The 25,382-nt window shown below is 38.1% G+C and overlaps 2 protein-coding genes across 3 annotated transcripts; both read right to left on the bottom strand.

The window, feature by feature from the left end:
* Window positions 1-8,137: 8,137 nt before the first annotated feature.
* On the bottom strand, window positions 8,138-14,975 carry LOC114501002 (olfactory receptor 5AK2-like). The gene is made up of 2 exons (XM_028517740.2): window positions 14,719-14,975; window positions 8,138-9,258 (listed from the first exon to the last, which is right to left on the bottom strand). The coding sequence occupies exon 2, from the start codon at window positions 9,239-9,241 to the stop codon at window positions 8,312-8,314; it is 930 nt and encodes a 309-aa protein (XP_028373541.1). The 5' UTR covers window positions 9,242-9,258; window positions 14,719-14,975; the 3' UTR covers window positions 8,138-8,311.
* A 3,050-nt stretch (window positions 14,976-18,025) lies between these two features.
* Window positions 18,026-22,875, bottom strand: LOC114501000 (putative olfactory receptor 5AK3). Of its 2 annotated transcripts, none has more exons than XM_036029446.1 (2): window positions 22,675-22,875; window positions 18,026-19,437 (listed from the first exon to the last, which is right to left on the bottom strand). In XM_036029446.1, exons 1-2 carry the CDS (start codon window positions 22,863-22,865, stop codon window positions 18,498-18,500), a joined length of 1,131 nt encoding a protein of 376 aa, XP_035885339.1. In that variant the 5' UTR covers window positions 22,866-22,875; the 3' UTR covers window positions 18,026-18,497. The 2 variants fall into 2 exon arrangements, with proteins under 2 accessions (XP_035885339.1, XP_028373539.1); XM_028517738.2 differs by having other exon boundaries at window positions 22,269-22,810.
* Between the last annotated feature and the right edge of the window lie 2,507 nt (window positions 22,876-25,382).

Here is a 25,382-nt window from a genome sequence, read left to right as displayed (position 1 = left end):
ACAGGACTTCATTTTGGAAAATGTTGGGAAGACAAATTTTGCTGAGACTTCCCTGCATTGACACGTCTTGCAATGTTGAAGCGAGAGAAGTTTTCCCTGTTTCGCCAGCCCGGGACTGGCCAGGATGCTGCTGAACTTGATGTGAGAAGGTAGAACCAGGTGGTAGCCTTCAGTGTGGAGGTTGCTGCAGGCCATGGCTGCCAGCATCTCAGGCAGGCTGCTGTCTCCTCCGTCTCCGGTTCTCCAATGGCTTCAGATCTTAGAAGAGGGTACCTGGGCACTGTTGGGTGATGAGATAATATGAGTGTTTTATACTTACAGGATCTGGGGTGTTTCCTATTGCTGACTACTCCTGGAAGTTCTGCTCAATAATGGACTGTTATAAGAATTTGCTTAATTTTATATCTTATTCTTCTTGCTCCCCCTCCCCCCAATCTACCTCAAATGCCTGTATGGATTCTTGCCTACTTTCCCAGTGCACAAGAAGTTCCCTTTTCTATCCTAACTTTTCTTGCAAGTTGATGTTGCTTCTTTGAGATTAATATTGCACTAGTTGGTTTTCCAATACTCTTTGAATGATGTTGCTGTAGCATATTGATTGCTGATTTTTCATACTTTTTGTAAAGAGCATTCATTAGCAAGAGAGGCCTGTTCATCAGACAGAAAGGCTCTATTGCCTCTCTAGCTAAATCCATTTCTGTGAAAATTTGATAACCTTTAATGTAATCTAGGGATTTAAGAAGCTCAACACGTTTTTGAGGCTATTGGAAAAAACAATTGCTATGGGCAAATAGCATCTTGTAAAAAACTTTTGCTTGGATATTTCTTTGTGCCTAGTAGGAAATGAGATCCAGTTCACACACATTTCTTTGCTATCACGATGGGTGCATTAATCACTTCCTTGGTTTGGGGGCTTAGACCAAGGTTTCAACACGAGCATCACAAATCTTTAAAACACAGAGTTCACTTTCATATTCTCCTGGGCTCGTTAGGATCAGGCTGAAAGTACACACAGAGAGTGCCCTATGGAAGACCTGGTGCCACAGCAGGGAAGCCTTTTCTCCTCCTTATGGGCATCTTTAGAACAACAGCTTGGACATGTGCATAAAAGAATATAATGACCCAGCACAATAACCAATGCAGGACTCAAGTTAAAGTCCACACAGGCCTTGATTGTCATGCCAATGTCAAGCACCGGGGGTTCACCAAGCAAAAACCTGATTGATGGCATTGAACCTGCAAGAAGGATAGTGAAGAGGTAGGCCACCTAGTAACGATGGCTCTATTAAAAATTCTGTGAATTCTGAGCTGGCTGCTCATGGGATGCCAACTCTTGGATTTATGACTAAGAAATGTACCTAAGAATGGCTCATTTTTCTCTGGGTAAATTATACCTCAATAGAAAGTGTGAGGGGAAAATAGATATGTAATTTACAAAAAAAAAAATCTCCAGTTAAGTTACTTTTCCTTAAGTAAAAACAGAAAAGGTGTATTGTTTTGGTCAAGCGTGCAGGCTCTGGAACTAAATTAAAACCCTGGATCCATGGCTCTGCTCTGTGGCACGAGCAGGTTGTGTCACTGGTCTGAGTCACAGAACATGGAAGTGGGGATGATCGGTTTTTCATAATCTGAACGTGGGGGTTATTTTATCAAAGTTCAACGAGCTAATGTGTTTTCTGTATACTGGCATTCAGAAAGCCTAGCTATAGTAATGCTTATCTAATAATAATCCTGATTCTCTTTATAGGTTTACAATAAACTTTCTTACATGAAAGCAGAACACCTATGGCATCTGTGCATGGAATGATGCTGTTATGATTCATGGATTCTCCCATCAAATGATTTTGCCACAGAAAGAGTTTTAATAGTTCTAGGAGCCAGGGAAGCCCAAACCTGGGCTATTGGAAATATTTATTATTCCTGGTGTTTAATTTTCTCCAGTTTCCCTTTTTCCCTTTATAATCCTTGGGGCAAAATTCCCATTTTTTTGTACCAATTTCCCTGCTTTCTTTTCATGTGAAAACTCGTTAGGATCAAGGAGGTACATCTCTTATTTTTTATTCTTTTCTAAGTCACTGGATTATGATGCTGGGATAGACTGAAGCTACCCCAATTTCTGATGACCTATGAGGAAGTTTTGCAGAATAACCTGCCTCAAATAGAAAGCTTATGTTTGCTTATTAAATGGATCTTAACTTTAAAATCACTTTTACAGATGGACATTGGAGTGAAAATTGCTTTGTACTATCATGGACTGAAATTTCCTGAATAAAATGTTTAAAAATTGCACTTAAAGAGCCCATAATATGCTTTAAACTGTTCCTGGGAACAATGTAGGAAGTAGATGAATGAAGAAATGCACTTTACAGAGTGTTCTTAAAATCATTTTGATCTCTGTGTCTCCTACCAGAGAAAAGGAAAATGTAAAATAAAAGCTGTTGTAGATTCCTACAGTTTTAGGTACAAATATTACTTACTTTTATAGAAGGAAAAAAGAGATGACATCAAGAAAGTTCACCCTGTAGCAGGTAAAAAATCAAAAGGGATAATGAGGACATTCTAGGGAAAGCAGTTGTAGTCACATCAGAAAGAGTTTTTTTTAATAGTTCTAGGAGCCAGTGAAACCCAAACCTGGGGCTATTTGGAAATATTTATTATTTTTATAATAATTTAAACCTTCATGTGCTAGAAAATGCTAAGCTCCTGAATGTGACCACACTCATAACTTCCTTCCTATGTTTGTGGGTAGCTTAAGAAGTTATGTATAGATAAGAAAACAATATGTTTGGTAAATCATTAGAGGTCTTATCTTTTTTAATATCAATAATCATAGGATTGATTGTCTATCCTGAAGATAAAGTCAGAATATAACCTTGGTATATGGTACAGAATATAAACCTGTTATTATTGGCATCTCCGAATCTTTCAAATTCCTTGATATATAGATATCCACAGCCAAGTTACCTTTTAGCAATAAAGTAGGTGACAACTTTACTTCAAGTCAAACTGCATGCAAGATGCTTCCTTGAAGTGAGTTTGTAATATAAGTGAATAAAATTGGGTCTCTTTTTTCAAGCAGTTTTGAATCTTGTGGAGAAGAGGACAAAATGGTACTCAAGAGTCACTGGATTTGTTTTAGGCGTGATGGGAAAATGAGAACACTGTACCTCATCTTATTTTATCTTTAACGACTCTGTAATAAGTCACCTGGACAACAACTTCATAAAAGGTGAGAAGCCATTTAACATTATATGGGCACTTTTCAAGTGCATTGTAAAGTCAGAAGAATTCACTGCATGTATGTGCCTCTGTGTGTGTGTGTGTGTGTGCATAAAATTATTTGGTCTATTAAAAAAGCATTACTTTTTAAAGCACTTTCAGGTCATAGTCCATTGTCTCTTCATTCCCATTGCTTCTGACAATAAATATATTTATATTCTTACTTTTCTTCTGCTATTCACAATGTGTCTTTTTCTTCTGGATGCACTGAAGATTCTCCCTTTATTCCTGTTTTGAGCAATTTGATTATGATGTATTTTGGTGTAGTTTTTGCCTGTTATTTTTTGCTTGTAGTTTCTTGTGGATTTATAGTTTCACCAGATGTACAAAATTTACAGCATTATTTCTCAAAAGAAATTTACATCAATCCTGTTTCTCCTGTTTCTCAGGGACTCCAATTACACATATACAAGTCTTCTTGAAGTTGCTCTATAGCTCACTGATGTATTGTTCAGTTACCTTTGTGATTCACCTTTCTCTTGTTCTGGGCAGTTTATGTTGCTGTGTCTTCAAGGTCACTAATCACTTCTTTCAGAATGTCTAATCTGTAGTTAATCTCACCCAGTGCAACTTTTTTTTCTTTTTTTTACCATCAGATACTATAGTTGTCTAAGGTTTCACAACTCCACTTATCTTTTTTGAACATATGGAGCATAGTTATGCTAATTTTTCAATGTTTTTGATTGCTAATTATGACATCTTTGGCAGTTCTCGGTTGGTTTTGACCATTGATTTTTCTTCACATTGCCTTCATGCTTTCCTGCTTTTTGCAGGTGTGGTGATTCTGGTGGGAAGCCAGGTGTTGTGGATATTACCATGTTTGGTGCTAGATATTTTTTGTTTTCTTATAAATACCCTTGAGTTTTGTTCTGGAGCGCAGTGAAGTTGTTTGGAAACTGATCCTACCAAGGCAAGTATTTTCTGTGTATACTCAGCATTATGAATGTTAAGGTTTTTCAGTTTGGCTGTTGAGAACAAGCACTATTCTCAGCCTTATGTGAGCATTAAACACTGCTGTTCATAACGTTTTCAGTATTTTCTTTCCTAGCTTCTTTGTGTATGTGTACAGATCAGTATTTAGCTAAATAATTGAGGGGATCCTCTGCAGTTCTTGAGGTTTTCTCTCTGTACAATTCTCTTTCTTCAAAATTTTCTTGCAAATTCTAGCTGCTTTGGTCACTCCAGATTTTCATCTCCATTTCTTTTAGAAATTCTACTAAACTCTTCTTGAATGCTCTCTGTCTCCCTGCATGGCAGTTTGCAAATTTCTTAAGACAGAAAGTTAGGAAAATTATATTTTTTGCCTCTCAGGAATCATTGTCCTTTACTATCTGATGTACAGTGTTTTGCAAACTAGTATTTCATATGTTTTGTCCATTTTTTCTTGTTTCAGGCAGGAGGGTAAGTCCAATTCTGGTTCCTCTATCTTGGCAAGAAGTAGAAGTTCTAGAAAATATGTTTAATTGGATAAATTGTGCAAGAGTTTTGAAGTTGTCCAAATTATACTATATACAAGGCACTATGAAGTTTTATTTTATATTACCAGTAATGAAAAATAGACAGGCTTTGAAGTTATATCTATATATGAATCTTGGAACTACCATTTAATAGGTATATGATCTTGGGCAAGAAATGTAACTTCCCTGAACCTCAGTTTTAACTTTGATAAAATGAGGTTGAGAAAAATTTACCTTAAACCCAGAGAATTCTATGCAATGTTGTGTTTTTGTAGCAAAAATTTTAAATATAGATTGGGTAATGTTAAAACAAGTCATAGTTAATCTATAGTTTTTACTTCCAAAAAAAGGTAGAGAAACCTGTTTTAATGTAAAAAATAGCTGTATTGAAAAAAACAATGGGTGCATATTAATTTTTTGCGATGAAAAAGTGAATTACAAAACCAAGTAAGGTCCCTCAGAGGTACTAGGTGTCCTTGGCACAATTTACACACTGATGCTCCATAGCCGACAAGGACCAGGAGCACCTATGTAATCAAACAAAGTGAGGCTGGTCTACATGCTGCAGTGTGGGAGAGCACACACTGGAGGGACCAGAGTGTTGGATAAGAGGGACTTGGGAAGGCCTCTTCTCGAACTTAGGTTTGTGCTGGGTGACTCTGAGAATGATTTAGGAAGTGAAGGTGAGTTCTTTTTTAGTGTTATTGGGAATTCAGTGATTGGATATTTTGGTAATTTGTACCTAAGAGGGGAGAAAAATGAAGTGGGTAAAGAAGGAGTATTTACTAATTTTAGCAACTTTTTTTTTGGTTGTCAAGAGTCTTTGTCCCTGTTCTGTTTCAGACATTCTCAGAGAGTGGCCTTTGCTCTGTGTTCTTCCATCTCAGTCATGGAGTGGCCTTGTCTAATAATTGCTTATATTCTGTCAAGGTTATTTATGTTCAATCAAGAACACTAGGGTTGATATGTCAGCCCTCATCTCCTGGGCCATTTTATAACTTCTCCATGCCATTGATAATTCCCTCTCTCCATCTATAGTTTTATTTTGCTGAAGATAAGATGACACCAAGCCCTGGAGTTAATTATGCTGGAATATTGGTTCTAATTCTATGGACTTTACAGTGGTCTTCATATGTTGGAATAATGCTAAGCTGAATAGGCAAAATGCAATTTGCTTTATATACAGGAGTTTTGTCTTTAGATTTTCTTCCCAGGCTAGTGAAGACTGATTGCCCTCCCAATGATTTCTTCACAAAAACCAGTATATAGCTGAAATCTATGGCATTAGTAACTGCTCCCTTGACTACCTGTGGTGCTATGTGCTGAGATAGGATCAAAGAAAACAAGATTTATTAGTTAATTTTCTGCTAAAGAAGAGAAGAGCTTCCCAGAGGGGAAAGTTTCCATGTTGAAAACTTTGGGAGACTTCTTACTGACCTTGTGTGTGCATGCATGCACATGTGTGTGATGAGGGCCTTCTTTTTTTAAAGATTTTATTTATTTATTTACAGAGAAAAAGGGAAGGAAGGGAGAAAAAGAGGGGGAGAAAAGCAGTGTGTGGTTGCCTCTCATGTGCCCCCTGCTGGGGCACGTGACCTGCAACCCAGGCGTGTGCTCTGAGTGGGTATCAAACTGACAACACTTTGGTTTGCAGCCAGTGCTCCATCCACTGAACTATACCATCCGGGAGGGCATTGCTATAATATTAATCACACCCATGTTGAAGTAATTCTTGTGAATGATCATTACTGTTAGCATTTAGTGAGAGCTTATTAGTGCCAGGTACCGTGATTTCTATTCATTGTCTTATCTATCTATCTACAACTGAAAAACAAATGAAAAAATCTCATGAGATATGTATTGTTATGAGAAAAAAGTTTTGAAAGCTTGATTACTTACAAAGGGGCACTGCTGGTGAGTGGCAGGGTTGGTTGGGACATAAACCAAATTCTAAAAGATTCTAAATCTTATGCTCTTAAATGCTACTTTCTAGTGGCACATGCAATTAAAGCAACATTCTGCAAATACAGATATTTATAGATACTAGGATCCATCTAATATCACTGAACCAACATCTCCAGTACTGGGCTATAGTTATTTTCACTTAAAAAAATAACCTTTTCCTGCTCATTCAAATGCTGCTGTCCACAGATTGGTATTTAGAGACCACTAGTTCAGACTACATAATCACATATCTTGCAGTTGGGGAACTGTCTATATTATTCTTTTTTTGTCATTATTCATTTATCCATTAAATATTTATAGAATACTTACTGTGTCTAAGGCTCTACACCAGATGTTAAAAGGTCATAGAAAACAATGTATCTCAAGAGCTTTATGGGTAATAGTGAAAGTCCTTTATGTAAGTAAATAATTTAGATAGGAAATGATAAATAATAAATAATATTTATTGATGCAAATGAAGTGCTATGGGTCTTTGGTGGAAGAAGAAATTACTTCCAGGGGTAGAGAGTTGGTGGGAAACAAGTGTTGAGCTGGAAACAGTTCAGGGAGACAGTGGCATTTGAAGTTCTAGTAAGATTTGGGCATACGGAAGGTGTTGTTCATGTGGTATATGTATGATCAGCTATTTATAGCTTTCTGGCTTTGAAGAAGTAAGCTACCATGTTATGAAGGGCATACAGAGAGGGCCATGTGGTAAAGAACTGTGGGTTTCCTCTAAAAGCTGGGAGCAGCCCCTGGCTGACAGAAAAGGCAGGAATCCCAGTCCTAAAACTGCAAGGAGATGAACTCTCCCAATAATACTGGGGAAACAAGGCCATCCCCAGCCCAGCCTTCAGATGAGCTCCTGTCCTGGTTGACACCTTGACTGTAACATCTCAGAGGGTGCAGCTTAGCAGTGTGTAGATTCCTGACCTATAGACCTGTAAGATAATAATTGTATGTATGTTTTTTAAATTTTCATTTTCTTATTGTTGTTCAAGTACAGTTGCCTCCATTTTCCCACTGCCACTTTCCCTTGCCCCACCCACCTCCACCTCCTACCCTCAATCTACTTGTCTGTATTTTTGAAGCCCTTAAATTTGTGGAAATTTGTTCTGCAGCAATAGATACAGATTTTAGACTGAAAACAATACAGATTTATTTTTCTGTTGAGGAATATTCATTTTTTTTGGTCTTGTTTTTCTTAAGAATGCTATAGTAAGCATCCTTAAATATATGTCCTTATGGATTGGAACTTTTATTTGTAGACCAATTTACAAGGCTGACATCCTGGATTGAAGGCTATTTTTATTTTAAAGAGATAGTTTTTGTTTTTGTCAGATTCCATCTAAGTGAAAGTGAAGTAACACCTCCATTTTCCATTAACGATATATGAGAGCACCATTTTCCTTACATCGCAGCAATTAATAGGCGTTATCATCCTTTTGCAGTTTTTGCCAGGCATATGGGTAGAAAGTGGTGATCTCATTGTGACTTTAATTTGCAGCTTGATATTAGTAAAACTTAGCAACTTTTCCATGTTGTTTGACTTTTTTTGCTTTGATTTCTTAAAAATTACACTGTCGGTCTGGTTGTTTACAAGCATAGCAAATTAGAAATTGAGGATCAAACTAGAAGCACTTCTTTCCGATCCCTATCAAGGCTTTTTTCACATCTTGGTTTCTCAGGCTGTAGATGAGGGGGTTTAACATGGGGATCATGATGCCATAAAACACAGAAGCCATTTTTTCTTGCTCTTGAGACTCGGCGGTCCCATGGTGCAGATACATGTAAGAGAGAGTCCCGTAGAACATGGTGACGGCTGTCAGGTGGGAGGCACACGTGGAGAAGGCTTTTCTTCTCCCTGCGGCAGAAGACATCTTCAGGATGGCAGCCAGGATATATAAGTAGGACAAGATGACAACCAACACTGTGAACGTCAAGTTAAACCCCACAAAGACGGTTAGGAGCATGATGTTCAAATCAATGTTGGAACAGGACAGGGCAAGTATTGGGGGTTCATCACAGAAAAAGTGGTTAATTTTATTGGATTTGCAAAAGTTCAGTGAGAAAGTAAGACTTGTATTTACAGAGCCATTTAGGAAACCCATGAAGTACGAGCCAGCTAAGAGGTGAATGCAGACTCTCTGGGTCATGACTATTGGGTAGCGGAGTGGGTTGCAGATGGCCACATAACGGTCCACCGCCATTGCCGCAAGGATATAGCAGTCGCTTGTTGCAAAAGTACCGTAGACTAGTAATTGCACCATACATCCTGTGAATGAGATGGACTTTTCTGTTCCTACAAAGTTTTGCAACATCTTGGGAGTGATAGCAGAGGCGTAGCAGAGATCAACAAATGCCAGGTGTTGGAGGAAAAAGTACATAGGGGTGTGAAGGCAGGAATCGATCTTGATGAGTAGGATCATCCCAGTATTACCCACTAGGGTGGTCACATAGATCACCAGAAATGTTGTGAAGAGGATAGGCCAAGACTTGTGCTGACCAGCAAATCCCAGGAGAATGAATTCAGTTGCCTGAGTGCCATTGTTTTGTTCCATGACCAACAAAGTATCAGCTGAAAAGTTACACAGAAAAGAGAAGCAGGGAAAGCTAAGATCATTGTGATCCTTGAACCAGTTCTGGAATTGCAAGTAGCGTAACGTCTGGTTTCATAGTGGGGGTCAGAGAATATTTTCTATGACACAATTGACTTGGCTGAGCCTTGACACCTGACCTAGATAATTTCGTCTACAGTTGGGAGAAATGGCCATGGACCAGTAGCTGTATCCTCAGGGTGCAAATTGATTGGCATTTCATAAATATATCGATTAGGGAATTATAAAACATATTAATATACTTTCATTTAATTATGCTTTCTTTTATGCTCCTAATATTTTAATTGGAAACCTCAATGTGCCTAAGTATTAATTATTATATCTGAAACCTCAACGCACCTGTTGAGTTCTATATGCTCTTTTTCCAATTTATCTCTGTATTTTCATTTCGTCTTTTCCCCCTTCTTATTAACTCTTCTGCAATCAAGGATTTGTGGAGAAGTGGAGTCCTTTGTGGAAGTGTTTATCAAAGTACTTATGGTAAAGGATCACTTTCTTTTTAACATTTCTTGTCTGTTGTGGACCAATATTTTATAAAAAGCGCAAAAAGGTGTTGGCATTGTCAACATTCTACAATAGATTTAAATGTTCAACCTCATTTTCCATAGTTATTCATCATAGAGTAGAAACCAAGTCCAAGGACTGGTGCTGGTCCCTGGACCACATATTGAGTATCATGTTCTGTGATGTCCAACCGTCATCATCTACTGACGTGCTTTTCTAGTGATGGATAGCAGATTGCCTATGACTTGTCTCTACCGCAAATAACTCAGTTTCAAATTTTCTCCTACAGTGTATTCCAAGGGACAAAATTTTTGATTCCAAAGGTATGCACACATTTAATTTAACCAAGATTTCCCAGACTGCTTCCATAATGTATACACATATAAATTCCTCCCAATTATACATTGTGGGGGGGGGGGTGCTTCCCATCTCCTAAATTCTTCTGAGCATTTTTCTAATTATTTTTGGCTAGGAAAATAATTGTCCAGTGATATCAAATTTTTATATATTCCCCCTTAATTACAAATGAACTTGGTCATCATCTAATTAATTTTCTTCTAAAGAATCTTGGGATTCTGTTTTTCTGTTAATTGCCTGCCCACATATTTTTTTTGTCAATGTTTGTTTTAAGTTGTGTTTTAGATGTTCTTTGTCTTAGATTCTTTATTCCAGATTTGAATTTCCTGTTAGCTGTTGACTTGAGAAAGACTTTCTCACATTCTATCTTCTATTAATTTTGTTTGTAATATGCTTTATAGAGCTGAAATCCTTGTTTGAAGTAACAATTCATCATTTTTTGCCTTATTATTCATTCTTTTGAAAAAATAATTGAACAAAGTTCATTCCTTTCCCTGGTGCTTTACCCCAGGAGAATAAAAAGCAATACTAAAATCCTTTTCTTTATTATACTGGAGTGGTGGCATTGGTATTTGTTGCACCATAAATACTTTATATCATGCACATAATTTGAAAAATGTTACTGGGTTTTCCAATATTTATTGTTTGAGAAAGAAAACAGACTAAAGCACAGAGAGAGTAGTCAGTGTGTCTGTGTGTGTGCAAAATATTTAAATATTTTTAAACCATTAAGTGATTTGACTTGTTATTTTAAAACTTACACAAATACTTGGCCCAACTATGTTATAGGAAAGTTTCACCAAACATTTTACAGACACAACTAATTCTAATATGCAATCTTTTTCCATAACTGGCAAAAGAGATATTCCCAACTCATTTCATGAAGCTAACGTAAACTTGACAACAAAGTAAGTACAATTTGAGGAGAGAAAATTGAAACCAATGTCACTTGTGGATGGAGATGCAAACAGCTGAAAGTGTACATTTAGGGTCAAACCCATCCATGTATGAAAGAAATGATTGCTGGGGTTCAAAGGAGTTCCCGGGAAATAGCTATGCTCTTCTTTTCCCAGGATTTGACCACGTTGAGGAATAAAAATAATATCTACGTGGAGACCATAATGTTCCATTTAGACACTTGGGGGAAGACCTCCTTAGTGAAGTTATTTGCTGCCCGTGAACTCTATAACTAGACAGGCTTATGCAGGCAGTTTTGGTGGCTGTGCATGGGGAGGCCTCTTGCACGTTTTGGGGTAAATGCCTCTGGAATGCAGGGGAACACGGGCTTCAGCAGGCTGGCTAACCCCAAGAGGACAAGGACAGAGCAGACCATGGCAGGTTGTTCTCAGATTTGCCAGCCAGCTACTTTACTCCATCTTTCTGGGAACTGAGGGGACAACATGGGAAGAGGGAGCCCAGATTACACAAATTGAGGTCCCTTTGCAAGAAAGAAACATCAGGAGCAGGGGAAGATGTATCTTCCATCTGCAATCAAGACCAACTTGTATCAGCTTTATATATTTTTCCCAATATTAATTTATAAATTCAGTGTCGTTTCCATCAAATGCTTGAGAGAATTTTATGTGCACCTTCACAAACTTACAAAATTTATATGGGGGAGAAAAGAACTAAAAACAACTGAGAGAATTTTAAAGGAAAACAAGGTGAGAACTTGTCCTAACAGTTATCAGAACTCACCATAAAGCGTTACTGATGACAGTGTGGTACCACTGTGAGGGCAGACACATAGATCAATGGGACTGAGAAAAAGAACTTATAAACAGCCCACGAGTCTCTGGAAGCTTAATGTATGAAAACAATAAATGCATATCAATAAATTATGGCCTGTTAAACTGTGGTGCTACCCATGCCTATACATATGAAATAATAATATTGTGTTCCTATGTTACATTTTACAAAAATCAATTCCAAATGAATTAAAGATTTAAACTGTCAAACTCTGAGAGTAAAACAGCAGAATATCTATGATGTAGGTATGCAAAGAAAATTTAAACAAGGTATGAATGCACAAAAAATAAAACACTGGAAATTCAACTATATCTAAATTTAAAGTACCAACATTATAAAAAAGAAGATTGGATATTGGCTGGAAGTTTACTTAGGTAAATGTGTTTATAACACATATAGATGTCGAAAGAATTAGCATCCAATATATATAAGTAATTTCTATAAATTACTCCAAGAGAAAAATTTATAAAAAACACGATCAGGATAATTATAGAAGGGAAAACCCAAATAGTCAATGAAAAGTATACACAACTCATTATCAATCAGGTAATTATATGTTCATGTTGTATGGGCATATAATTTTATACTCGGTCTAAAATGTAAAGTTTTGGTGAGACTGTGGGGTCACATATTTCTGGTGGGAAGGTAAATTAGCACAGCCATGTTGAAGTCAAATTTGAAATAATTAGTAAAATTAAATATATGCCTTCCGATGGTCCAGAACTTTCATACAAGGTACATATACTGGAAAATTTTTTTACCATAAAACAAGGATACACACACAGACATGTAAGTATATATATGGATATGTGTACATAAAATATCCATACATAAGGATATTCATAGCAGCATTGTTCATTGTAGGAAAATATAAACAAATCACTGGAAATTCAGTAAATTGGGGTTACCTGATATATGTGGATAAATATCTCAAATGGAATGCTAACTAGCAAAAAGCAAGTTCCAGAAGTTAGATGGTGGCTACATGAATGGTTGTTACATTATTTTAAGTGTGTTTTTATACACCTGAAATGTGCAATAACAGAAATTCCTCACAAAGGAAAAGCCACATCCTCAGCATACCAGTAGGGGGCTCCGTTACTCAGATGTCAGCAATGCCAGGCAGAGCGGTAGCTCCATGGATAACAAGGTCAGTTTTAGATAAGAATGTGCCTCAGTGGTGGGAAATACAGCAAATTAATCTGTGGTTAATGTGGACAATCTGATTCTTTCAAATATCTTGAAAAATAAACAGAAAATACCATGCAATAACTCTGTAGTGATGAAACAAGAAGTGTTTTTTCTTCAATTCAACATTGTAGTGAAAGCTAAGAGCCAACAGGTTTGTGTAAGTTTCCTCCTTGAGTATATTTGCAAATTAAAATAGAGTAAATTCAGCCTTTTTGAGGAGGCTTTTGTTCAATGGGTGAAAGTACTTGTCAGAGGAAGCTAGAATTGGTTATGAGTCACTTAAGTTAGAATCTTGATAGGATGATAACATTTACCACCTCAACTTAATCCTGAGTTAAAATAAAATGTATGATATATTGGGAGACCTTTTTCTTTTCAATAAATTAATTATTTCCTTTTAACTCAATTTATTGGGGTGACACTAGCTAACAAAATCATGCAGGTTCCAGGTGCACAATTCCACAGCACATCATCTGTACACCGTATTGTGTGTTCACTACCCCAAGTCGAGTCTCCATCCATCACTATCCCCACTGGGGGACCTTTTTTAAAAGCTATGGAAAACCTGTACAAGAGATGTCTCTCTCACACACATAGAGAAGCATGCGTGCCAAGTGCCCAGGTATTTTGAGCATTCTGGACTTTGACTGAACCCTGGTGCTTCTGAAGTTTTATTTAAATTGAGCATGGTGCAGCGGAAAGGAAACAGGCTGACCTGGGTTTGAACTCCAGTTCCATCCCTTCATGGAGACAAAGGACGCACTTCCTTTTGGCCTCAGTTCCAACTGCTGTAAAATGGGATCGCAGGATTACTTAGGAGGTAATGATAGTCACTGTAACACTGTTTGCAATACCAAAACTTTGTAAATAGAGTTAAGTGAATCAGAATAGATTCTTATTATGGATCAATACATACTCCAAAAAGAATGAGATAAATATATACTCTTCTGGAAAGGTGCTCATGTCATATTGTCAAACGAGCCAAGCAAATTGGAGAATGATATGTAAAATGTGGACCCCTTTAAAAATAAAACTTTGTTTCACTCCAATACTCTCCTTTTCTCATTTTCTTTATTTACCCATGTAAAACCTCAGGAAGGATTCACGCTAAACTTTTAATGGGTTATCCTTGGGCAAGGGAGTGGGGAGAGAATGCCTTAGCTTATAAACCTCTTTATCTTTTCTTTTAAAATAGCTTAATTGTTTTAAAAAGGATGGGGATGAAGTAAAATCTGCTTTGTAATGATATGACAAAGTGAGGCGATTTATGTAAACTTCTCGGCACAGGACCAGGCATTGAATCTGCGCTCAAAATTAGTTATAATAACACATGCAAATGATACACCTAAAGGCACATAATATCCATCCTTCCTTCCATCCATCCATCCATCCATCCACCCAATCTCTCAATCATGTGTTTATTTATACCCTTCCCAGGCTGCACTTAGCTAATTTAGTTCCCTCACTCCATTCCCATTACATCACTAGGGATGAAGTGATGATTCCTGGTCTTGGGGTAGAACTTGCTAGACCTTTGGCTCTGACCCTTTTGCTTCCCCATTTTCTGCACACTGTGGAACGATATATGGCTGTTTGAGAAATGGCTTTGTTCTACTTACACCCGAGTTGCCTCCAGATTCTCTTTCTGCAACTGGTGTAGGCTGACTGCCCACCATGGTCTCTCTGTGTGGTTCCTTCCTAATTGGGGAGTTTATAGCTGGGGCCTGAGGGATCAGTACTTGCTCCCTTGAGAACCCGAGGTTCCTGGGGCTGAGGTGGAATTAGAATAAACAATGTTCAGTAGTAATTTTATGCTGAAGAACATTTAAGCTTTCTATAGAGGATACATTTATGGTAATTTCTGTTACTGTCATTAGGGACTCTGTATGTTGCCTTCTTAAAGAAAAACTCCTTTAAAATTTTTTTTTGTTTTGAAACAAACAAACAAGCAAAATATAACCAAAGACACTGAGATTGAGAACAGCCTGACAGTGACCAGAGGGGAGAGGGGAGGAAATTTCAGGGGAAAAGGGGAAGGGTTTGCAGGAACAACTATAAAGGACACATGGACAGTAATGGGGGCGTGTGGAAATGGGAGGGAGGTGGGGAGGGCTGGGGGCTTGGGCTGGGGTGGGGGAAAGGCAGAAAACTCTACTTGAACAATAATAAATTTTTTTTCTTGTTTTGAATCAGGTTGAGCATCTTTTTATAGGTCTAAAAACCTGTGTTAGGTCTAGAAAATTGACCTAAGCATCATAATCAGCAAACAGCATGGCTCTCTAAAAATAAGTAAATAAATAAATTCAAAAGTAATCTAAATTTAAAGGCATATGGTCCCTAGTGTGACAGAGTTACTACTATTTGAGCATATTTTATATTATCACTTTAACCATTGTTTACTTATTTAAAGAAAAAAATTACTCTTGATTCTCTCTTTTTTTCTAAAAATATATATTTTAAAAATCAGCCCTGGATAAAGATAGCTTTCTTCTGGTTGCACCTTACACTTTCAGAATCCTGAGGTCTGTCTGGAAAAAGTCCAGCCATTTTTAATATAAAGAGAATGGTCTGAGCAACATTGATGTAACCTGGCAGCCAAGGGGTATGGACTGGAATGTAGCTGCATGAACAATGACAACTTTATTATTCAGTGGGGGCAGTAGACACCTTTGAGTGAGCATTGTACTGTGTGGTTGCCGCATTCAAAACGACTGAATGAGCAGGGCAACAAATCTGCATCAAATTTTCTGTTAAGCTTGAACACTCCTCTGTGGAAACTATTAAGATGATTCAGGTGGCTTTTGGGGACGATGCAATGAGCGAATGGTGGTTTCATCATGACAATGCACCTGCTCATGTATTACATCTCATGCAGAGTTTTTGGCAAAACATTAAAACATCCAGGTGATTCAGCTTCCTTGCAGCCCAGATTTGGCACCCTGCAACTTCTGGCTTTCCCCCAAATTAAAATCACCTTTGAAAGGGAAGAGATTTCAAACCATTGATGAGATTCAGGAAAATACAATGGGACAACTGATGGCGATTGGGAGAACTGTGTGAGGTACCAAGGTGCCTCCTCTGAAGGGGACTGAGGTGTGTCATTGTCCTATATACAATGTTTCGTGTATTTTGTATCTTCTTCAATAAATGTCTCTATTTTTCATTGTATGTGGCTGGATACTTCCACATATGAGGTATGTGGACAGACCTCATATTTTAGATAACAATCTGTGGAATAAGAGACTTTGGATTATTTGGCTCTAAAGCTGGTAAGGTTAAAGCTTTAATTTCATCAGTGAAAAGAGAAAGCTGGGTTAAGTCTGTAGCTTTTTGACTAACCAACATATCCATGAAGGAGACATTGTCAGAATGCTGGTGAATTGACAGCCAGCGTTACTTGCTGTCTCACCACTGTCTCAGTTAAGAATGGGTTCCACTGCTCGTGGAAGAAAACCCAACTTTGGCTTAAAAACAAGGACTTATTTTTCCATCACAATGATCTTTGGAAGTTGAGACTCACACTTTTGTGATTTGCTTAGTCTTTGCCATATGCTAGTTGTCTCACAGTCTGACCTGTGTACTATGCTGCTTGGTGTCACTTTGTCTGTCAAGGCAGGAGAAGGGATCCAGGAGGGTAGGGTGACAACCACACATATACTCTTGATCAGGAACACAAAAGCTCTCCTCCAACCCAGTGGACTTCTACTCACATCTCACTGGCTAGAACTGTGTCGTGTGGAGTGGCAGAAATGTCTGGGTGTTGCCCCACACTCCTCAGCTGCTTGATTTCTATGCATCTGTGGTGGACAGCATGTCTGGGCTACCAGTGGCAGGTTTTCAATGTTATCTCTCTGTTTCTCTGCCTCGGGAATAGCTCAGCATAACCTCTTGTCCTTCAGAGGAACAATTCCATAGGACATTCTACATAGTTTATCAAAGTCCCCTCTGAGCTTGAGTTTCGGGTCCCAGGGGATAAGCCAGCTAAGTTATCCATCCTTTCTTTGCTGTTGTTCTTCTAGATCTCACTCTTCCAACACTTTCTCTGCTGCTTGAGATAATCCCCTTCAAAAAGTTTAACAAACTGCACAGTTTGAAGGAACATGGTATAGCATTTTAACTATAGTCACAATGCTATACATGGGTCTTCAACTTTCCCCTCCAAGGCCTCAAGACATCCTCTGTCTGCTTTCTGATGACCATCCAGCTATAGGCCCTGGGCCTGCCTTTTGAGATATTTGGACCTGCCCTGGAGAGTAGATCACTTCCTTCATAAAGGCAGAGTCTTTGTTGGGGAGATTCTGGTCATCTCACAGTGACTTCAGGTTAATTTTTTTCTCTTCTATTAGAATTTAAGTAGGATAATGTATTTGAAAAATATACCTTCTTCTTTTGTCCAATTCCCCTGTGCTGTTACCTAACTGTACATTTTGCTGGCCAGTTCATTAGACTGGTTGGTATTATTGGATGTGAAACTTGGTCTTTCATCTAGTTAGTATGGCATCTCCAGATTCATGTGAGGGTTTCTATCTTCAGTCTACCTACTAAAGGTCTCCTGTCAACAGTCTGTCTTCCTGATCCAATGGGCTCTTTGCCTCCCCTCAACTTCTCATTGAATTCTTATAATTTAAAGTTATTTGCCAGGACTAAAATGATTCACATTCCTTTCATAAATAAATGACCATTGTTTAGGTTTTTAAATAGATCTACATTCTAGATTTTCTAGCTCTAGTGGAGATAGAGCTATAAAATGTTTCTGGAAGTTTTCTTATTTTATGTAAGAAACAGATGAATTCAGATTAAAGAGGGCAACTAATGTCAAAATACGTGATAACATCATGTAGGAATTGTGTTTTTAAGTGCTAGAGAATGTAATGAGTAGGGGAATTTTAAGTAGAAGCCATAATAGCCCGAGTCATAAGGTGCTTTTCAAATAAGTTTATTTTATATTTGGGTTTATGCAATAATTGAAACAGAACATATGAGGAGCCACTTTGTAAACAATTTAGGGAACTTGTTAAAAGGAATGGAAAATAATGAACTTCAGTTTTAACATTAATTATTTACAAAACTGGAGTTTTCCTGTCTTTAAGAACATAGCTAAAATATTTAAAACATTTAAGTGCTTTGTAAAGTGCATGCATATATCTTAATATTTTAAATAATTTCAATAAAGCCCTTCTTCATGGGTAGTATGAGTTATGCTTCTCAAACTACACTCAAGGGAAAATTAGCCCCATGAGATGTTTCTATATTTCTCACTTTCTAAGCACTCATCTATTAAAAGAGGTAGCCTTGCTTTAAGATGTGAATGTGTTTTCAATTTCAGAAACATTATACAGTGATCAAACATCTGTACTGGATATCTTGATGTGCTGAATTTGAACAGTTTGGGTCCAATCTAGAACTTTTTCCCCATCCCTTTTAGAGCTTCCTTTACTTCCTTATTCCTCAAACTATAGATCAGGGGGTTCAACATGGGAATCACAACACCATAACAGACAGAAGCTACTTTCATGTTCTCCTGGGAATTATTAGAATGAGGTTGTAGGTACATGTATGACAGGGTTCCATAGAAAATGGTGACTGCTGTCAGGTGGGAGGCACATGTAGAGAAGGCTTTTTTCCTCCCTGTGGTAGAAGACATCTTTAGGATGGTGGCTATGATATAGGTGTAGGACAAGATGATGACCAGCACAGTGAACATCAAGTTAAATCCCACAAAGACAGAGAGCAGCATAATGTTGATGTCAGTGTTGGAGCATGAAAGGGCGAGAATTGGTGGAACATCACAAAAGAAGTGATTGATGGTGTTGGAATTGCAGAAGGACAGTGCAAATGTAAAACCTGTGTGCACAGAACCATTTATGGAGCCCACGATGTATGAACCAGCTACCAGGTAGATGCAGGCTCTTTGGGACATGACAATGGGATAATGGAGCGGGTTACAGATGGCTACATAACGGTCCACGGCCATAGCTGCCAGAAGGTAACAATCAATGGTTGCGAATGTCGCATAAACCAGTAATTGTGTAACACAGCCCCTGAATGATATTGATATATTTTCTTCTATAAAGTTTTGTATCATCTTGGGAGTGATAGCAGAGGTGTAGCAGATATCAACAAAAGCTAAATGTTGTAGGAAGAAGTACATAGGTGTTCGAAGTCTGGAATCTGTCTTGATGAGCAGAATCATTCCGATATTGCCCACCATAGAGATAACATAGATGACCAGAAATACAATGAAGAGGGCATACCGAAACCTGTGTTGGGCACTGAATCCAAGCAGAAAGAATTCAGTCACTTCAGTGCCATTTCCTTGTGTCATGGCTACCAAAAATCTAGAAAGGACCAAGAAGAGGACAAAGGAAAGAAGGGAAATCTTTGCGATTTCTTCAAAGAAAAAAAAAGCCTTTGGCATTTCATGTCCCCTCTTTTTTTAAAATTAGATTTTCAGGCAAACATTCTTATCAGGGTTTCTATATATTGCAAATAGCTATATTTTCTTGATAAGAAACCAATACATCAAAGTAATATGTGAGCCATGGATTCATTTTCTAAATGAAGAAGATTTCATAGAAGACTGACCTCTACTATGTGTGAGTCTAAGAAACGGATTAAAACCTGTTTTCACCATGTTAAACAGGTGTCCATATTTGTAAAGTAATATTACAACATGGCTTTGAACCCTTAAACAACCTGTAGTTTTTCTCAGTCATTTATCAGTTTAATCCTGGTTCATTCAAATGCCTGAAACTTGCCCACCTGGACATAAAGCAAAATGAAAAGAAAAATAATGGGTGTTTCTGGTACTATAATATTAATTATTATAAAATTTTTATATTTAAAAATAAGAATCTAATAAAGACATAGAATATAAAAACTTTCATACAAAAACAACCAAGAGCGTGGACCATAAAGAGTTGGAGACTATAGGTTCCATAAAGAGTTAGAGACTAAAAATGCTTCTAAAGGCTGTTACTCAGAAAAGACAAGTACAATCTCTGAAGAAAGTAAAAAGAAATGATGAATTTAGGAACTGGTAAACAAGTGGGAAAACTGGAATAAATAGAGACAGTATAAAATAGTAATATTGTCCATGGGGAAGTGATAGGCTAAAAATACCAACTGATGCTAGTATGTAAGATTAGAGAGTTCATCAGGTTTATAGTGTTCTAAAATTCTTGTGCTTTCGACTGTTACTTATATGTATATATTTTTAATAATTACAAGAGATAAATGATTTTTTTAAGTCTAGGGGAATAAATAAAATTTTAAGGTCACTCAATATAGAAAAACACAATACAGGTGATGAAAAGAATAACAGAAAAAGACAAATAGAAATTACCCAAGAAGGCATAAATAAATCTAATAAATTAGCAAGGAAAATAAATATAAGTGGCCTAAGCTCATCATTAAAATTCAAAGACTGTCAACTGGATTTTCAAAATGTGAGTCAAGCCATGCAATTATATAAACAGACAAAAACTGAAAAGAAATTAAACAACTAATGATTAAATAAATAATGGTATAGAAAGGAATAGAATCTTATGCATTAGTGAGAATGAATCAGGAGAACTACATTTCTTAACCCAAAGCTTAGAAACATAATGTTGAGAAAAAGAGCTTATTGACTGATTGATTACATTACGTATAATACCAGGACTTCAATGATATTGGCGATATTCTATTTGTTGGTTGCACATACTCATTGTATATTTTTTATGCCTTTTTGTAATTATTGACTAATTTTGTATGTATTTCTTACCCCTTAAATTGCTGTTAAGCACAAGTTACAGACATACCACCTCTCAAAATGCTGCCAGTTTATGAAATCAAAGACACACCTCCTTTATAAGATATTAAAGAGACGAGGGGTATTACTATTTTAGGGTTAAAAGAAGTAAATTAAGTTCAAAGGAAAAAATTGAGCATTTCAGTTGTTAAAAACAATGTTTAGGGTAAAAAATGGTGAATAATTGTAGTTATACCCATAGTCCTCAAGTTCCATTGTTATGATGATTCTCTGAGACAACAGTCAGAGTTAATAGTGTCCAAAAGGATCTGTACAGACCAAATGCTGCTTCACTTTAGTTTAGAGAACAATCTCATGTTGTTAGAAGACCCTTGTTATAGAGATCTTTCTTGAGGATCCCTAGTGCACTATTGGTGGGATTGCAGACTGGTACAACCACTATGGCAAACAGCATGGAATTTTCTCAGAAAACTGAAAATGGATCTGCCTTTTGATCCAGCAATTCCACTGCTAGGATTATATCCTAAGAACCCCAAAACACCAATCCAAAAGAACCTATGCACCCCAATATTTATAGCAGCACAAGTTACAATAGCCAAGTGCTGGAAGCAACCTAGATGCCCATCAGTAAATGAGTGGATCAAAAAACTATGATGCACTTACACAATGGAATTCTATGCAGCAGAAAGAAAGAAGGAGCTTTTACCCTTTGCAACAGCATGAATGGAGCTGGAAAGCATTATGCTAAGAGAAATAATCCAGGTGGTGAAAGACAAATACCATATGATCTCACCTTTAACAGGAATTTAATCAACAAAACAAACAAACAAGCAAAATATAACCAAGGACACTGAAATAGAGAACAGGCTGACAGTGACCAGAAGGGAGAGGGGAGGGAATTTCAGGGGAAGGGGGGATAGGGTTGAAGGAACTAGTACAAAGGACACATGACCAATAACAAGGCTGGGTGGAAACCGGAGTGAGGTGGGGAGGGCTGAGGGGGTGGACTGGGATGGGGGTAAAGGGCAGAAAACTGTACTTGAACAACAATTAAAATTTAAAAAAATAAAATAAAATTATAAATAGGAAAAAAAAGAAACCTTCCTTGAAACAAGTAACTTTAAAATTGGGATTGTAAGGTAGCAATCTGTATGGCTGGGGAAGGCAACTCCAAGCAGAGAAAGTGCTTTGAGTAAGCTAAGGGCAAGAGGCAATAGGGACTCACATTATATCCAATGAAGGGGTGTTGCTCCAATTAGCAGCATTTTCTATATTAAACCACAACAAACCTTTTGTTTTTTTGAGACATTCTGTTTCCACCCAGCTTTATCGATGTGTTATTGACATTTAACAGTGTGAAAGTATAAGGTGTGCATCGTGATAATCTGATACATGGGTACATTGCAAAATATTTACCATATTAAGGTTAGTTATCACATCCTTCATCTAACACAGTAACCATGTTGTTGTCGGGGGAGAACATTTAAACTCTACTCTAACTTTCAAGTGTGCAACACAGTACTGTTAACTACAGTCACCACCCTGTACATTAGATCCCTAGAACTAAATCCATCTTATAACTGGAAGTTTGTACCCTCTGACAAAGGTCTCATTTCCCTACCCTGGCCCCTGACCACCTCCGTTCTACTCAGAGATATCCTCAAGTAAAATAAAACTTGAGTCTAGACCTGACTCCTACTTTTCCCAAAGTGTTAGCTGGTAACTGAGGTGAATAATGCCAGTTGCAAAACTTCTACAAAGCCTTGATAATATCTGAGGCATTGTTTTAGGTACTGAACAGTCCCAAGGTCTCCCTACTCACACTTCAGCAGCTTCTGCTGCTGGTTCTGCTTTTGAGTTTCTGGAGGAGGATTTTCCGGAGTCTGCAAAGGACCAAAGATAAAATTCCTGGTGTATTTCTCTGGCTTCCAGGCTTGGATTGGCCTTCCAGACACTGCAGCAAATGTTTGCTGAGAAAAATATACCAAGGGCTACTTTTTTAAAAAGTTGCATTTATATTAGAAATCCCTTAGTACACTTGCTGCAAGGTGATATTTTTGCTTTGGCTCCAAATGGGGTATTTATTGTTGAGGGCTGTGGGATTAAGACCTATTCCCAAGAGAATCTCAGACACTGTGGGTTGGGCTCATTGTACAGTTTTGAGCGTCCCAGTTGAGACCATTAAAAAACATTTTTTTCAACTTTAGAGAGTTTTTGAGAGTCCTTTAGAGAGTTTTTGCCTTGTTTACTTCCATGACCTTAGGGACCATCTGTGCCAACCTGGGGTTGATCTTGATTTTATAAACCTGGTTTTGTATACTGCCTCTTCTGTTTACTCCAAACCTCAGTTTCTCTGTCTGTAAAATAGGGCTAATGAACCAGACGAGGCTGCCTCAGTGGTGTTGGAACAGCATATGCACATGCCTGTACTCATCCTTTGACTCTTGATTCAGGGAAATGGGCATCGTTTCCTCCCCGGCCCCTGTGACTTAGATCTTTTTCTCTTCCCTCCCCTAGTCTATGGGTGTCTATGTGCTAATTACTAATTTGAATCATTTGTTTGTTCTGGATGGTGAACTCCTTGTAGGCAAGCATGCTTTTTTATATTTGTATAGATCATACCTAGCACCGTGTCTGGAACTAGTTTGTATCCAAATCTTCATGGAATAAATAAATGAGTGTATGTGAGTGAAAGGCAAGATCTTAGTAGAGAAATTACCCTTTCTGTTTTAGAGCGGTGACTACTTGAAGCACAAAATCAATGCCAGTAATAGTAAAAATGTTTACTGAGGATTTGCCATTTCAAGGCACAGGGCTGACAGGTTTCACATGCATTGTCTTGTTTAATCTGCACATGATCCTATGGCATAAGTACTGCTATTATCTGCATGTTATAGATAAAGGAGCTGAGGCTCAGGGATGCAAAGTGAGTCAGCCATGATGGCACGAATAGTACAGGATGAACATGGAATTCAAATAAGTCAATTTGAATCCAAAATTTAAGGTCTCAGTCATCAGGCTGAGCCACACCCAAAGTTTGAATAGAACCAAAATCTTCTGTGTTCTCTAGGAAACACATATATTCAGTGACTCTATGTTAAATGTTCTATGTTAAGGCAACAGATATTATTAGGACCTACCATGTGCAAGGCACTGTTCTAGGCACTTGGGACTCATAGGAAACAGGGACACATGGACATGACCCATGGAATGTGCACCCCGGTGTATGAGGAGAACAGAATGTAAACAGGACAACCCCTCCCTAGTAAGCAAATATTATATTTCTGCTATGAGGAACATAAAATGCTGTGGAGTAAAGTTGCCTGAGAGGAGACTGATCAGTCAGGAGACGCTTCTTTATAGAGATGACCCAGTGGGGAGAGCAAACCCAACTGAGGGAAAAGACAGTTTCTGGAAGGAGTGTGGCTCGTGTCTTCCGAGGACAAGAAAGCAGCCTGGAGTGAGTGAAGGGGAACATGTCACACATTGTGTCAGAGACCCAGTAAGGATATTATCATATAAGGCCTCGGGATATGATAGGGAGCCATTGTGGTTAGTGGGGGAAGTGATAGAAGACCATTGCACCAGACAGATGGTTCCTGCTGCTGACTGGGGTATAGGTTATAAGAACAAGAATGGAAATTGTGAGACCATATATGAGACTCTGTGGTTTTCTGACTGAGAGATAATAGTGGCTTGACAAGGGTAGTGTAAGGGAAATGGAGATAATGGTACTTAATTGTACTATTTTGAGAAGGTAGCCTTTAAAGGGATTGCTTTTGGTTTGAATTTAGGAAGTAGAAGGAAGAGAGAAATGAAGTTTGACTCCTACATTTCTGCTCCAATCAATCATGTGAATGGTGGTTCCATTTAACTGTGATCGAGAAGACTGAGTCTATAATAAAGTGCAGATGAATCAGATAAGACATTACCAAAAAAACCCCTACAGAAACAATTCTAGGTATAATTGAAGCATAAAAGGGGTTTCAAAAGCTTTTGTGAAGGACTTTGTCAAAACTGAAAACGGTGAAAAGCTGCTAAACAGGGGTACAGAGGGATCTAAGGAGACAAAGACTGGATTCCTTGGGCCTCTTTGGGGAACTCAATAGCTGAATCACACACAAAACAATCCCATGGAGTCCCCTCAGCAGTGTGGGGCAGGCGGTGATGGGGGGAGCTTGCAGCAAAGGCAAACAGAACCGAAATAAGCCAAGCTCCAATTCCAGCTGGCCCTTTGGCTGCTTAAGCTACCTGAGGGGAAGGCCAGCTGGAGTCCAGCAGGTTGAGGTCAGCTGAGTCCTGGACAGCCTCCTGCAGGTACCCCACAAGGAGTCAACAGCTTTGAGAGAGCGAGAGTAGCTGGTCTCCACATCCCTCCCTTTCTGACAGTCTGTAGTCTGTTATGGAGACAGCATAACTGAGGCACACTGATCCTTTTCACCTGAAATGCCTACCTGTTTACTACACTCCACCCTGCTACACAAGAAGGTGATGCTTACCTGGACACATGGCTCTGATTCTTGTTTGTCA

Source organism: Phyllostomus discolor, chromosome 6 (assembly GCF_004126475.2).
Source record: "Phyllostomus discolor isolate MPI-MPIP mPhyDis1 chromosome 6, mPhyDis1.pri.v3, whole genome shotgun sequence".
Lineage (NCBI taxonomy): Eukaryota > Metazoa > Chordata > Mammalia > Chiroptera > Phyllostomidae > Phyllostomus > Phyllostomus discolor.
Note: the sequence above shows the minus strand (reverse complement) of the source record. Positions and strands in the feature narration are given on the sequence as shown.

Excerpts from the sequence above, each read along its gene's own strand:
- LOC114501002 (XM_028517740.2), bottom strand. The coding sequence starts at position 9,241 with ATGGAACAAAACAATGGCACTCAGGCAACTGAATTCATTCTCCTGGGA.
- LOC114501000 (XM_036029446.1), bottom strand. The coding sequence starts at position 22,865 with ATGCAACTTTTTAAAAAAGTAGCCCTTGGTATATTTTTCTCAGCAAAC. Across the intron at positions 19,438-22,674 it reads GCAGCAGAAGCTGCTGAAGT|ATTTTTGGTAGCCATGACAC; the intron begins GTGAGTAGGGAG and ends GGTCCTTTCTAG.